The sequence below is a fragment of the Pygocentrus nattereri genome, chromosome 12 (assembly GCF_015220715.1).
Source record: "Pygocentrus nattereri isolate fPygNat1 chromosome 12, fPygNat1.pri, whole genome shotgun sequence".
Classification (NCBI taxonomy): domain Eukaryota; kingdom Metazoa; phylum Chordata; class Actinopteri; order Characiformes; family Serrasalmidae; genus Pygocentrus; species Pygocentrus nattereri.
Window position 1 is genome coordinate 20,339,492 of NC_051222.1, and position 16,288 is coordinate 20,355,779.

Consider the following 16,288-nt stretch of genomic DNA (forward strand, 5'->3'; position numbering starts at 1 on the left):
GGAATGATCCACCAACCAAATAATACCTGCCCTGTGGTGGTCCTGTGGGGGTCCTGACCATTGAAGAACAGGGTGAAAGGGGGCTAACAAAGTATGCAGAGAAACACATGCAGTACAGTCTGTAATTGTAGAACTACAAAGTGCACCAATACTACATGGCCAAAAGTATGCGGACACCTGATCATTACGCATATATGTGCTTGTTGGACATTCAGTTCCAAAATCATAGGCATTAATAAGGGGTTGTGGATTTAACAACCTCCACTCTTCTGGAAAGGCTTTCCACAAGATGTTGGAGTGTGTTTGTGGGAATTTGTGCTCATTCAGTCAAAAGAGCATTTGTGAGGTCAGGCACTGATGTGGGATGAGAAGGTCTGGCTCACAGTCAACCTTCCAGTTCAGCCCAAAGGTGTGTAGTGGGGTTGAGCTCCGGGCTCTGTGCAGGCAAGTGGAGTTCCTCCACACCAAACTCATCAAACCATGTCTTTATGGAGCTTGCTTTGTGCACAGGGGCCCAGTCATGGTGGAACAGGAAAGGGTCTTCCCTTGTTGAAACAAAGTTGCAAGGACATAACTCTAAAATGTATTTATATGCCCCAGTGTTAATATTACCCTTCACTGGAACTAAACCCCAAACCTTGAAAAACATCAAAAACATTATCCTTCCACCAAACTATACTCTTGGCACTATGCATTCCTGTAGGTAGTGTTCTCCTGGCATTTGCCAAAACCCAGATTTGTCCATCAGACCACCAGACAGTGCAGCATGATTCATCAGTCCAGAGAACACATTTTGCACTGCTTCAGAGTCCAGTGATGATCTGCTTTACACCACTCTAGTGAAAGCTTAATATAGAGACCTTAGGCTTGTGTGCAGCTGCTTGGCCATGGAAACCTTTTTCATGTACCTCTCAACACAAGTTCTTGTGCTGATGTTGCTTCCAGAGGCAATTTGGAACACTGAAGTGAGTAATGCAACACAGGACAGGTGATTTTGATGTGCTTGCTTGTTGGCTGCACTCTGTAAATCTGCGTGGCCTACTGCTTTGTGGCCGAGCTGTTGTTGCGTGCGTGATTTTTCACACCTGTTAGCAATGACGGCTGAAACTCCAGAAATCAATACTTAGGAGGTTTATACACATACGTATGGCCAAATAGTGTATATAGTAATTGGAGCTGATAAAATGGACAAGAAATGTAGATACAAGGAGGTGTTCTTAATGAAGTGGCTGGTTGGTATGTATATACATGAGCTCTGGAAGAAACTCTGTATATATGAAAGGCACCTGAAATTCCTCATGTGTCACTGTACACATAACAATTGCACATATATAGCTTTTTCAAGAACTTCTTACATGTCATTGAACCTGCATCTCTATAGAACATTGTGGCAAGGGTAAAACATGTCCACTATCACTTCAACATACAGTAGTTGAGGCTGGACCAACCAAACGAGACAAAATTAACATGTGATACTCTTGTAGAACAACACAATATTAGCAATGACATTTTCATTTCCACAAATCAGATAAGGTCACGGTCTGGGAAAATTTGATCCAACATAATCAGTTCACCGCTGAGGGTTGAGAGCTTTCGCCTGCTCTTCACACACCCACTTCTGCCTGTTCACAGAATGTGGCCTTCAAGTAGCCTTCAGTACAGTTCCTTATGGACAAGCACTTTTGTATGTGCAAATTGCTCCTTAACGGCACTGATTTCTACTGAGGGGATCTGAACAGTCACGCTAAAGGAAGGATGGGAGATGAGATGATCGCTGTGATATTTTCCTGAGTCTGTCCCATGGGGGGGGGGGGGGGGGCTGGGGGAATTGGGGTGAGGGGTGGGGGATTGGGGTGAGGGGGGGGGGGGGGGGGGGGGGTGATGAGTGAGTCCGTAGCTCTAGAGGCCTGTCCATAGCAATACCGTTAATCCAATACAATATATCTATTTAATTCTCTGAGTCCAGGCCTGTGCAGCTGTTAATCATTTTTAACGCCTCTGGTATGACAAGGCAGGGGGTTTAACTCATATAGGCAGAGAGGGAGAGAGCAATTTGTCCAATCTTTCATACACTCAGTACCAACATCCTCTAACATTCATGAATACACAAATGTCAAGTCAAACTGACGGCACTATCGGCACGTTACGATTTGCCGTTGCTACAAAAAGCACAGTAATGATCTAATGTGGCGTTATTAGTCTGCGATCGAGAACAAAAGAAACAGAGCAATTCTCGACAAGTAATTAAGACATATAGCCAATTCCAGCTACAGCAAAGAATCTTTTAATAATCTTTGCTCCGTTTATGTCTGGATTGCAATTACAGAATGTATTCATTTAGTGGAAAAGGGAGAAAAAGAGAGAGAGACAGAGAGACAGAGAGAGAGAGACAGAGAGACAGAGAAATGAACTTTCCTCTCTGCTTATTTTATTGACATTGGCTGAGTGGAGAGTCCACAGGGACATGTTCCTTTTAAGTGGAAATTTTCCCATCTGTAAAGCACAAAGAGACAAACATAGGCATATTTGAGCTTCATTACCTGTGTTTATTTTATTCTTTATCCTTGTCTCTTGCTTTTAATATGGCTATAATTATACTCCCTTATGTGTCCTATTAATTTCTCACACGTCTTTATATTTTTAAAGGTTAATATAAGGTAGCCTACTTTAGCCTGCCTTGTTTAGGCATGCGTGTTCTTTTCTCCATATAAGTAGTTAAATGTATATTTGTTGCTCAGAAGATATTACGGTTACTGTTTCCATGTTGAAGAATACACAACTGAACAAGCTGCCTGTGGGCCTAAAAGCAAATTGAAGTAGATTAGCCTATTTTGCCTTCCGACAGCAATGCAGTGACTGGTGTTCATCAAGATCCATTTGTAATTCCCCGTACGGATCAAACAAATGGTGTCTTACTCATGAGAGACACATTTAACAGTAGAGGACAAAACTGTAAGCAACTCAGCTACTTCTAGTATGAGGAGAGTGTGTGTGGGTAATGTTACAAAAAAAGAGGGACTTATATTTCTTTGACATAGGAATTTTAGAGATTTTTGGGATTCATGGGAATTTTCTAACTATTTGGATAATTTCGTCATTAAGTCAGAGTGGTTTGATATTAAGAAACTTACTTTGTCAGAATTGTTCACAGTGGTGGTAACAGGAACCAGCTCCTACAGAAAGCTACTACGAGAAATAATAGGAATTTGTGCATTGATGCCCAAGATATTGTTTTATAATAGCAAACCAAATGGCCATATTTGTTTTGCTAATGTTGCAATCCTTGGTTCCTACTACAACCTTTAGTATGAAATCTGTGTTGGTATGTTTATCTACATCATTTTCTATTAAACCACTCTGAATTACTTGGTATTTAACAACTGAACTACACTATATTGTTAAAAGTATTTACTCATCCATCCAGATCATTGAATTCAGTTGTTCCAATCACTTCCATGGACACAGGTGTATAAAACCAAGCACCTAGGCCTGCAGACGGCTTCTACAAACATTAGTGAAAGAATGAGTCGCTCTCAGCAGCTCAGTAAATTCCAGCGTGGTACTGTGATAGGATGCAACCTGTGCAACAAGTCCAGACGTAAAATTTCCTCACCACTAAATATTCCACAGTCAATGATCAGCGGATGCTGAGGCACATAGTGAGCAGAGAACTTTCTGCAGAGTCAATTGCTACAGACCTCCAAACTTCATGAGGCCTTCAGATTAGCTCGAGAACAGCATAGAGAGCTTCATGGAATGGGTTTCCATGGCTGAGCAGCTGCATCCAAGCTTTACATCACCAAGCGCAATTCAAAGTGTGGAATGCAGTGGTGTAAAGCACCACCACTGGACTCTAGAGCAGTGGAGACGTGTTCTCTGGAGTGATGAATCACGTTTCTCCATCTGGCAATCCGATGGACGAGTCTGGGATTGGTGGTTGCCAGGAGAACGATACTTGTCTGACTGCATTGTGCCAAGTGTAAAGTTTGGTGCAGGGGGGATTATGGTGTGGGGTTGTTTTTCAGGAGTTGGGCTCGGCCCCTTAGTTCCAGTGAAAGGAACTGTTAATGCTTCAGCAGACCAAGAGATTTTGGACAATTTCATGCTCCCAACTTTGTGGGAACAGTTTGGGGATGGCCTCTTCCTGTTCCAACATGACTGCCCACCAGTGCACAAAGTAGATCCATAAAGACGTGGATGAGCGAGTTTGGTGTAGAAGAACTTGACTGGCCTGCACAGAGTCCTGACCTCAACCCGACAGAACACCTTTGGGATGAATTAGAGCGGAGACTGTGAGCCAGGCCTTCTCGTCCAACATCAGTGTCTGACCTCACAAATGCACTTCTGTAAGAATGGTCAAACATTCCCATAAACACTCCTAAACCTTGTGGAAAGCCTTCCCAAAAGAGTTGAAGCTGTTATAGCTGCAAAGGGTGGGCCGACATCATATTAAACCCTATGGATTAGGATTGGGATGTCACTCGAGTTCATATGCGTGTGAAGGCAGACGAGCGAACACTTTTGGAAATATAGTGCATGTAGAAAGTTTGAAAAATCTTTTGTAACAGAGAAGCACACAAGCTGCGACCCTCATTCGCTGATCTCTTCCTACACTTTTTGCTTTCATTTGTTCTTGAGAAAGGTCCGAAAAAAAGTCCACATCCGGCTTGTACCGCAGAATTATTTGCGCCTTTGTGCTCTTGAGCTTGTGCTTCCCTAAGAACAAATCCCAAATTCCAAGCAAGCATCGGTGAACGTCAGAATCTACGTGAAAACGGTGTAAGTGGTTTTCAAAGAGACATTTCTTAAGTTGGGTGGTCAGTGAGGCCCTGTGCTGCTTCATCGCTAATCAAGATGCCTTCGACATTCGTCCACAAGCATTTTCGTCAAACAGGCTCTAAAACGACGAAGGGAAGCTGCATTCAAACGGAAGCACGTGTCTGACTCAACACCTCCTAATAGGATTAACAGTTGTATGTTCAGGTAAAAAAGGGAGAAAAACTCAATTTTCTCTCCTCATTTTCCCGCACATGGTCTCTGTAGCCCCGCCCCTTCATCTGATCAAGATCCTTCAACTTGGCCTCGCCTCGCCGAGTCACACTTTTCAGCGCGGAGCGCGTTCACGGAGCAGCAGCAGCAGCAGCCTCGCTCTCACACAACTTGGGAGAAGAGTTGAGCCGCTCTCGACGTCGACGGACGACCGCGCGAGAGAGAGAACGAGAAAAGCTGAAAAGCTGAGGAAACTACTGGTCCTTCGCAGCGTTTCCGAGCGTTTCTCGTCCGTTGGAGACGATGGGCAGAGGGAGACGCTTTCGTCCGGTTTGGTACGGCGTCTTCGGCGCGCTGGTGCTGATGTTTCCAGCCAAAACAGAGATAAGTTGCAGGTCGTGTCAGCTGGCGGCGGGCGAGTGGCGACCGAGGCAGCAGCTGGTGCTGCTGAAGCTGAAAACGGACACCCCGGACTCTCTCCTCCAGGCAACAGGGTCCCGAGGCGAAGTTACAGGAGATTCCGGCTCGCCCTCCGTCGGAGGCTGGGAGCAGTGGGAGCAGCCTGAAAGCGGCGAGCCGGATGACGGGAGGAAAGCCGCAGCGCCGTCGTCGAGGCGAAGACGGAGTACGAGCGGCTTTAGTTTCAACGACGCGCTCGGCAAACTCGCTAAACTGGGCTCGACTTTAAGCCGTGGCAAAGTTCATAAGCTCGAGTTTCCTGACGGCGGACCTGCTTCAGCCCGGCCCGCCTCGACTGATGCGCATCTCAAGCGCCGTGGACGTAGGAGCAGCGGCGGCAGCAGCAAGGGGGCAGAGAGCGGGGCGCCCCGGGCTGAGCTCAGGTGGAATAAGGAGGAGAGGAGGGCGTCCAGCCCCAGGCAAGAGGAGCTGAAACTTACCAGCTCTACCTTCGCCCTGACCGGAGACTCGGCTCACAACCAAGCTATGGTGCACTGGTCCGGCCAGAACAGCAGCGTAAGTTTCATAAAATCATCGTATTGGGTGTTTATGGGGGGCGGGGGGCACTTACTGAGCGGGGAGGCTGCTGGTGGCGACTGTGTGGTGCAGCTGAACGCGCGCGTGTGTTTGTGTGCGTGTGCGTGCGCGTGGGAGATTCGGGGCGCGCGGGGTTGGTTGTGCGTCCTGCTGCTGCAGCGCCTTTTCGATACGGGCCAGAAGTGCGTCCTGTACCTCCCCGATCTCCGGTGTTTCGTGCCGTTTGTGGGTGCAGGTGAATGAACAGAAACGCAGTCGACGCCTCTGCTTTCCTCTCTGGAGTTACACAACAGCCAGAGCAAGTCGAACGGCGGTGCTGTCGCCTCCCCAACAGTCATAGGCCAGGTTCCGGTCAGGCGCCTGCCGAGTCCAGACCGGTTCTAGTCAGTGTTGTATTGCGCATTTTCGTTCAAAAGATTCATCCCTGCTTGCCTAGCGGGCAGGAGGGCTAGCTAGAACTTTCAGAGAGGTTGTCGCCAGGTAAGAGTGAAGCATGTTATTGGGATGGCGCAATGCTTAGGAAAAAATATTATATTATATATATATAATGTGTGTGTGTGTATGTATATATCTCTATCTCAATGCTGTATGAAAATGATTGCATCGTGTATTTTCTCTGTATGTGACTAGATCACCATCACTTCCACATCGATACAATATCACATCAGTTCAACTGTGGCCACATGTTAACTGAAAATAAAACTGTGTAACATTTTTCTTATGAAGGTCTGAAACGTGTATGAATCTGATGCATTAAATGCTTCACTTTTGTCAGTTCACTTTAAGAAAAAAAGCATTTCATTGAGAGCCATAGAAGTTATTCATTTAGGTTGCATTCACTACAGAGTCAAATGATTAGAAACCCAGGCAGACAGCACTGGATAAGAGAAGCTACAACACAAAAAAGAAATTGGCATGATAAATAACTATAGCTTGCTAACGTTTGATAGTTAACAATACCATCATACCATCACACAGCCTACTAGCACGATATACTAATCACTAAATGCAGCGTCATCAGGCTCTCACAAATGATTGGTGACTACCCCGGCTAAAAGGGTGGCCGTGCTTCATTCAGTGTGAAGAGATTTGATAGAGTAGTAAATGTTGCATAAGTCTCATAACAGTAAACACAAACCAACACGTCAGGCGTAAAGCTCCAATACTAATGTTGACTGATTTTTAGAACTTCTACTTCTGGAGGGTGGGCAGTTTTATTGTGATGAATTGCATCATAATATAGTTTTTATGGATGTAGCCAGTGCTTAAGCCGTGTTGATGACCTGTGTGTTTCTTTATAAAGAGAGCATAATTAGTGCTATAGAACTGAATTTAGTGTAGTGCAGTTTCTGAAACGTTGAATACAAATGATGCTTCAAACGGACAATTCTTGGCCAATTTGATGCTTCATTGTAGGCCTAATTCGTTAAAGCAAAACCTAAACATCATGTGTCTTGAAAAGAGGCACACGCTACTGTATCCATTTGTTGCATGTTTTAACCATTTTGTTCCATATTTTACCCACTGCTTTTAAACACTAGTCTTCTGCTATTACATGGCTTTGATTTTCAACTAATGGCACAACCATCTCTGCACTTGCGTATTCTTTGCTAACATATGTTGTAGCTATTGCTGTAGGATTGCAGTGCAATATGGCACGTCTCTTCTCCATTTCCCATTAGCATATGCAGTATGTAGTTGCAGTATGTAGTTTTTCAGCCCTTTCAGTACAGCTTCTCGCTGGCAGTCTTGTCAGTGCTGAAGTTTTTGTGCCTCTGGTGAGATTCAGGGACATTTAATTCTTTATATAAGCACTTTATTCACTCATATGGCTCAGTGCTGGGGAGGTAGCAGTCAGTCGCTGAAAAACTCTGAAAACTTTAGATCAGACTTGTGACAGGTTAGATCACCTTCACCCTTCTCCAGTAGCAGAACTCAGTCTCCTTTTTAGTGCTCAAAATCCTCAGCGCCATTGTTATACCCCTTAATTGAATTTTTCCACAGTTGCACTGTGAATAGGGCGAATTCAATAGAGGAACTTTTTAGGGATTTTGTTCCCTCTCTGTTACTGTGCGAGACATAGTTGGAAACCTCACAATGGATTGAATAAAATGGGGCGATGTGTTAAATATGCAGTTTTAGTGCAGTGGATAATGGATAGGAGAATAGTGCAGGGAGTATTTGTTACTGTATGAATGCATTGCAAAACAAAAAACGAGGTTCTTAATGGCTCTGTCCCGCACCAATGTAAATGAGAATTAATGGAGGGATAAAGCCTCTGGGTGTTTACTTAGACGCTGTGATTGTTTATGTACTTGTATGGAAAAAGTGTTTGTGTGTAATGTAGTGACTCCATCTGCAGCTCATGGAGGGGTTGGGCATCTGCTTTCTCACCACGGTCTAGCCACCCTTTTTTTCATGCGCACGCACTTCCACAGGGCCAGATGGACCACCCTCCTGAAGATGCCCAGAAAGCATGTTTCTCTCCACAGCTTGTGTTGCACGCTGTCACACGTCTACATCCAACAGGGCTCAGGTTGTATTTTCGAAAGACTGCTCATGTAAGAAGATTTTAATGAAAAATAAATTGTTACTTTTCACCTTGAAGTGCTCGAAGCATTACAATGATCAGGGTGTCAGGACTCAATGCTTTTGCAATGCAACAGCCAGGGCTTAGTTATGCTTTATCACCCATAAGTGTGACTCCTCCTCCCAGCGTGATGCCACATCACCACCAGGACAGATATTTCCTCACAAAACAATAAGCTTTGTACCACCCATTACTGAAATTTTGCACAGGATAGCTTATTTGCATGTTAATTAATTTGGCATATGTCAGTGTTTTCACATTTAGCATATTACCATGGGTCATTTCCAGCTTTAGCTGGTATAAGCAGCTGTTTAGGGCCCCCAAATATTTGTTTTTATGCATTTTTAAAATATCGTTTTCAAGAGTGCAACGATTTTCTTACTTTGTTCGTTTATAGTATTGAAGCATTCATTCTTGTTCTGTCCTTACGTAGAAAAAAATATGATCAAGGTGGGTGGGATGTGGGTCCAAGTATGATTTCACTTAGGACCCTCAAATGTTCAGACATGACCCTGACAATACACCATAGCCCACACATTACTGAATGGGAACCTTTTGAGTCGATGTGTCTGATGCACTGTGTCTCGTTTGTGTACTGATGTCTTTGCCCTATGTGTAAGTATAAGTATATAATTTGTAACTGCCTCTTTGCTGTCGTACACACATTCCCTCTCTGGGAATGACTAGATTATCTATCAGTTGAACCCACCATTCATCTAGAGTGTAAATATGTGCAAATTGGAGACCAACAGACCAATCAGGGAAATGGGTGTCATCCTTACAGGCACCTTCATTCTCATATCAGTATATTGTCGCTAGCGTGGCTGTAATGGTTTGTAGGACTGGGTATCATTTTAAACGATTGGTACAGATACCTTGGTTTTGATGTGGATTCCTGAATGGTCCTTTTTTGATATCTTTTTGCTATTTGCACACTGATTGTGATTAAAATGAGTATGAAGAGCTACACACACACACACACACACACACACACACACACACACACACACACACACACACACACACACACACTTTCTAAGCCGCTTCTCCCTCAGGGAGCCTATGATAAATGTGGAGCCTATCCCACCATGCCGCCCATGAAGAGCTGCAAGTCTAATCAAGAAGTGCTGTTTAATAACATGCTTGCATAATATAATTTAGTCAGGCAGTCAGCAGTGTAGATTTTGGACAGACTATTTGGTATTGAATGACTGAATACATTAATACTTTTGAATCTCTGCTTTAATGATGAGCATTACAAGGAAGAAGTGAAGAAGTTTAGCTTAACTTTAAGCATGAAAAGAGCAGCTTGTGGAAAAACTTCACTGGCATGGACATTGAAGCATTGTAAATTTCAAACATTTATTGATAGACCTTCTAATGTCTACGGTCTAGCAGCATGTAAATGTCTGTTATCCATTCATGCTTATCAATATATCATTGTGCCATTTCATGTTCTCACAAAAATGGTCTACACACTGCTGTATGAAATGACACCCAGCTCAGGTGACGTTTCATCTGGCTCCCCAAGAACAAAAACATCTATAACTTGCATTTCTTTTCTTCCTGATCAAGGGAACTCTTTCTAGCCATCAAAGTGCTGGCTTCTTCCACTTTAGAAGGAAAAATCAGCCAAAAAACCCACAAAATATTTGTTTCAGTAAAAAAATCACAAAGAAAGGCCGTCATTGTTGATAGGCTGATACGAGAGATGAAAGACAGAAGAAACGATCTGTTTCTTCTCTCTGTTTCTTGTTCAGAATAGAACCAACAGTTCTGCAGGCAATTAATGACAACTTGATCACATGAAGTTCCTGTTAACGCTGTGAAATATGCTACCAGCACCAACTGTCACACTCACGAGACCGACTCACGCTAACGTCACTGCGTGCTAAAATCTATTTCAGACGGCTTTTTGCATACCGTGTGCTTGAAGTGCTACATTTGCAGAAAGAATGGGAGAAAATAGGACTGATCGTGCAAAGCCACCTCTCCAGTTTTCTTCACTCTCCTCAAAAATGCTACTAATTGGATGGTTTGAAAGGTGCAGTTGTCTGCAGTCAGCACTGCTCGAACTGTTCAAACTAGCACTCGACATCAAGGTGTTGTGCAGAGCACAAAGAGTGATACGAGGTAACGAGCAGGAAGACTTTTCTTTCTAATTGTCCAAGTAACCACAAGTAAGCATTGCAGGACATTCCTTTTGTATCTGTACATGGATGCTAGAATATTTAGTGTCGTCATCCTATCCAAGTGTTTTAGAAATGTCGCTTTGCATATGGCAAAAATATAATATTAAGAAGTCATTCAAGATGTTTTCACAATGATCTGCATCTGATGATGTAGTGATGGTGCTAGCGAATGCTCAGAAAGGCGTATTGTTATGAAATATGAGAATATATCACAGTAATGATAAACAGGATCATATTGCCCTATATTGATTTTCTTTGTGTTACACTATAATTTATGCGTACTGCTTTTTAGAACTCATTAGAAGCATTTTCTTCTACTGCTGGATCAGAAGCCTGTAGTGCTTCAAATATGAGCCATTCAGAGTCAATTTGTTTTGCACTGTGATTTTCTATTAAGCTGTTTACCTCCCATAAGAGAGAGTAACATTGAACATATCACAATGTACAATTTATATTAGGACAATGTATGGCTATATGTTTAATTTTCATATGGGCTGATCATGAACAAGCACCCAAACAGGAAAATGGTTAAAGAGCACTAAAGTATTTTAAGCCCCCCCCCATGAATGATATTTTCCAAGCAGTGAAAGTGAAGAGAAATTGGTGACACACAGAAGGCACAGCCACCAGGATTATTTGTCCTCTTGAAATTAAAGTGGATGTTTTTTGATGACGTAAAAGAGATGCTCACATGCTTGTTTACTTGAACGGCTCCCTAGTTTAAGTGCCCCCGTAGCATTCAGTGCCAGGTGCAGGTTTCAAAACACTTTTCCGACTTGTGAATTGGAAAAGTGCCGTACTTGACTCAGGAAAACATTGCTTCCAGCCTACAGCCACTACTTCCAAGCACCACTTATTTATCAAGCCAATAATTTGATTATGGCAAGGATGACGAGCACCAGCATAAACAGGAGTTTTTTTTTTTTCTTCTCATTTTATTCACAATTGTTAAACTTCACTTTTTCATTTACTGCAGCTGAAGTAGCATAACTGGCGAATATCCAGTCTTACAAAATACATGAAGATGCTGCTACGCCTGCTCATGTAACACCTCACTCTTGGAGTATTAGGTGAGGTGTTGAGTTAGAAACATTTAGACGCGCTTGGGTTTGCACCTAGGTCAGAGCTGTCTGGTTATAAAGTTGTGATGAGCCAGATTTGCTCATGCTTATTAGCAGTGGGACTTGCTGTAGGTTCAGGAGGGAGGTCAAGCAGAGGTGAAACTAGCGTGCTGTAACAAATTCCAGGAGGCAGCCTCCTACCGTTTTGTAACATGGTACTACTTATTTGGAGGCTCGTCTCCTTGGGCATCATTAAATAGCGTTCCAGACATGACCGAGATTACATCTACAACTTGCAGCAGAACAGCAGTGGGACCACATTGTGCTGTTGTTTTAGCTAATGAGGAATTACTGGGCAAAAAAACCCTGATGATCTTCAGTCAAATTAAATGAACATGCTGCGAAGTGGAAGAGGAAGTTGTGTGTTTTGTTGGGTCACTTAATGCATCTTGAGTATCAGGATTATATCTGGAAGAGGCCAAGCCACATGATGCCTTTCGAAACAAATACAAATCTAATCGCCCAGATGACTTCAGAGGTGGTCTGAGAGATATTTGAGGCACATATTGTAGCAGTGTAAACACGTCCATCTGTCTAAGACACATTTGACAACCAAAACCCCTCCCAGCATAACCAAAACACTACCTCATGCAGTAAGTCACTGGGCACGTAATCCATGTGTGCGATGAAGATGCTTAGTAGAAATGTGGACAGACACAATAACCATTTTTAGCGCGGCACAGGAAGAGGCTGACCGGATAAATTCTCGGTAATTGGTCGCTGCGTAATGAGCGGATTTGCATATTCCATCCCACAGAGCAATCGGACATCAGTCCGTCTGACCAGAGAGGCATTTGACTACCAAATGTAACTGCATGTGGCTAAAATCTTACCAGGATACTTCAGGTATTAGTCACATGAAGTGACGAGACGTCAGTGTGTTCTGAGAGTTTCTTGTGCACCATTATGGAGAGGACTGCATCATTTTTCAATGGAACTTCTCATCTGCTCATCACCGCTTAGATTTGCACTCTAGCTGTTTTTATATCATGTGCAGATGAGAACTACAGATAAGTTCAAAAACGCATTCAACTGTGAACAGTTTTCAATGTGTTGCCTTAAACAAATGTTTTCAAAGGATGAAAAATCGTACAAAACTTTTCTTAGACAGAACGTTAGAGGATACTACTGGCTCAATCTAGTGGCAGTTATTTTAGAAGCAAATCTAAGCTAATATACACTACTACTTAAAAATTCAGAATAACTTTCCTAACTTTCAGCAGAACAGTAGAAACCTGCAATGTAGCTATGAATATCATAAACTAGGTTAACGATAAAAATACCAGTAGCTACCAAAACTATTAAAAGGTAGTTTAGATAATTAATTAAATATTTCAAGATGTAATCGCAAGACTTCAATGACTGAGATTTGGTAGCCATTTGAAAAACAATGTTGACTTATTAATTAGAATCCCTGGATGTACAGCTTTCTCAGTCATTTTATAGTCATACATACTGTACTCTGTACATCATTCTTGTCACATACAGAATTTTACTAGCTACCTCCTGATTATTTGAAACAAGAAGCTGAACATGACTAGCACATTAGAACTCATTTATACATTTACAGTGCCCTCCATAATTATTGGCACCCCTGGTTAAGATGTGTTCTTTAGCTTCTAATAAATTGAGGGTTTCTTTAAATAATATAGGACCACGATGGAAAAAAGAGCAAAATCCAACCTTTATCTCAAGTGCATTTATTCAGTAGGAAAAAAATCCCACATTAAGAAATAATTGTTTAACATCAAATAATGTGTGCCACAATTATTAGCACCCCTGATGTTAATACTTTGTACAACCCCCTTTGCCAACAAAACAGCACCTAATCTTCTCCTATAATGTTTCACAAGATGGGAGAACACAGAAAGAGGTATCTTCGACCATTCCTCTTTGCACAATCTCTCTAAATCATCCAGCGACCTGGGTCCTCTCCTCTGCACTCTCCTCTTCAGCTCACCCCACAGGTTTTCAATGGGGTTAAGGTCTGGGGACTGAGATGGCCATGGGAGGAGCTTGATTCTGTGTGTGGTCAACCATTTCTGTGTAGATCTTGCCATATGTTTAGGGTCATTATCTTGCTGAAAGACCCAGTGACGACCCATCTTCAGCTTTCGGGCAGAAGCCACCAGATTTTGTTTTAAAATGTCCTGGTATTTCAAAGCATTCATGATGCCATGCACCCTAACAAGGTTCCCTGGGCCTTTGGAAGAAAAGCAGGCCCACAGCATCACTGATCCTCCCCCGTATTTCACAGTGGGCATGAGGTGCTTTTCTGCATACTCAGCTCTTGTGTTACGCCAGACCCACTTACAGCATTTGTTGCCAAAAAGCTCTATCTTTGTTTCATCTGACCAAAGCACACGGTCCCAGTTGAAGTCCCAGTACTGCTTAGCAAACTCCAAATGTTTACGTTTATGATTGTGAGTGAGAAAAGGTTTTTTCCGTGCATGCCTCCCAAACAGCTTGTTGGCGTGTAGATAGCGTCTGATGGTTGTTTTGGAGACTTCGTGACCCCAAGATGCTACCATTTGTTGCAGTTCCGTAACAGTGAGCTTTGGAGAACTTTTTATTTCTCTTATCATCCTCCTCACTGTGCGTGGTGGCAAAATAAACTTGCGTCCTCGTCCAGACTTGTTTACCACTGTTCCAGTTGTTTTAAACTTCTTAATAATTCCTCTGACAGTAGATACGGACAGGTGTAGGTGAGTGGCTATTTTCTTGTAGCCATTGCCTGACCTGTGAAGGTCAACACACATCTGCCTTACTTGAATGCTATGTTCCTTTGTCTTTCCCATGTTGAAGAGAAATGGCCTCTGTGTCACGTCATAATTATACCCCAGGGAAACAGGAAGTTGTGAATTGCTAATTAAATGTTCCTACATACTTTGATTAACTTCGTAAACTACTGTAGAAGTGACAGAAATTCTTTAATTACATTTATTTCCTAAGAATTGTTAGGGGTGCCAATAATTGTGGAACAGTTGATTTTATGAAGAAAAATTATTTCTTAGTCAGGGATTTTATTTTCCCCCTAAAACTCTACTTGAGTTAAAGGTTACATTTTTCTACAATTTTCAGTGTGACAGTATGTTTCCACAATAAAAACTGAATTTATTTTAAGGCTTTTGACACATCTTAACCAGGGGTGCCAATAATTATGGAGGGCACTGTATCTGCAACAGAATGGTTGTTTTCAAACTTTTGAACAGTAGTAAATATATCTGTACATTGGGAATGATATTCAGTATTCAGATCAGGTCCTTTAAGCTACATTACTAAGTCAGTAATGTGTAAGTAATCTTGGTCAATTATTCTTACTTAAGGCTGACATTAGATTTTTATTAACACTGTTTAAGTTTGTTTAACACTGCACACCATAGCTCATGCTCTGTTCTTAGGTCTTTAAAGAAACTTGTCCGAACAAAGATGTTTCCAGGCATGTAAAACACTGTCTATTCATATTCTTGTTTACTTTTTATGGTCCCCTTATTGACTTTTTTTGAATGACACGCATGAGTTTCCTGTCATTTTTTGACAATAATTATTCTTTCACTTAATTTCATTTACTTGTGTCTACAAATCTCATAATGTCTGCTGTAAACACAACACATGTGTTGTCTTGTCCTGTCAGTATTAGCCAGGGCTGTGTTTTGATCATGCTATGGTTTAGGTGGAATTCGACTTTTGTCAGAGTGCGACGCTGCAACTGTGCTGTTTGCATGAGTTAGACTAGCATGCTTAGTGACGTCAAACTATTGATGTGCAGGTAAATAACAGAGGCTGGGAAATGTAAGTTGATACTGAAATGGATAGACAGAGTCGTCTGTTTTGCCCCTTTGAGTTTTCAGCAGGCTGCTTGTTGGCTGGTCTGCTTTTAGCCAAAGCTCAAGACTATCCAAGTCTCAGTGGTGTTCTTCTCATGATCGCCCACGAGCTGAGGGTTTTGGCCAGTTTTGCAGTCGCTAAGATAATTGAGGCCCACTGGGCGTGCTGGGTCACCGAGTGATCGCTCGCAGACTCAGACACGCTTCAGCGCTCCAGGTTTATCCTCATCAACTGACAAGACTGTGTCCGTGTGCCATTATTCAGCGACTCATTCCTGGTACCTTTCTTTCTTATTGAGCTCTCTTTCTGCGACCTGCCTGGCAAAATAATCTACCATTAATATAGAGAAAATTAGATGCTGCACAAGCGGTTCCCACAGGGAAAGAGGAGGCCTTGGAGAAAGGGATCACATAAATAAAGATGTGATTTAGTGGTAATGGGCTCAGATGAGACCCAGGTGTCTGTGTGGTATGTTGTTAAGAGCTAGATGTCTCTGGGTGTTTAATCGTCTTCTTTTGAAAATTAAATAGTGCAATCACTTTTCAATTTATTGTGGTGAAGAGCAGTGGCAG

General features: G+C 42.5%; 1 protein-coding gene across 2 annotated transcripts in view; it reads left to right on the forward strand.

The window, feature by feature from the left end:
• Positions 1–5,029: 5,029 nt before the first annotated feature.
• Positions 5,030–16,288, forward strand: part of LOC108434669 (VPS10 domain-containing receptor SorCS1) — a 287,574-nt gene continuing 276,315 nt past the window's right edge. For both annotated transcript variants that reach the window (XR_005131141.1, XM_017709989.2), the window contains exon 1: positions 5,030–5,964. Coding sequence is in view for 1 of the 2 variants with exons in the window: in XM_017709989.2 (XP_017565478.2) it covers positions 5,293–5,964 (672 nt within the window). In the remaining variant the exon portion in view is untranslated. The remainder of the gene's footprint in view (positions 5,965–16,288) is intronic.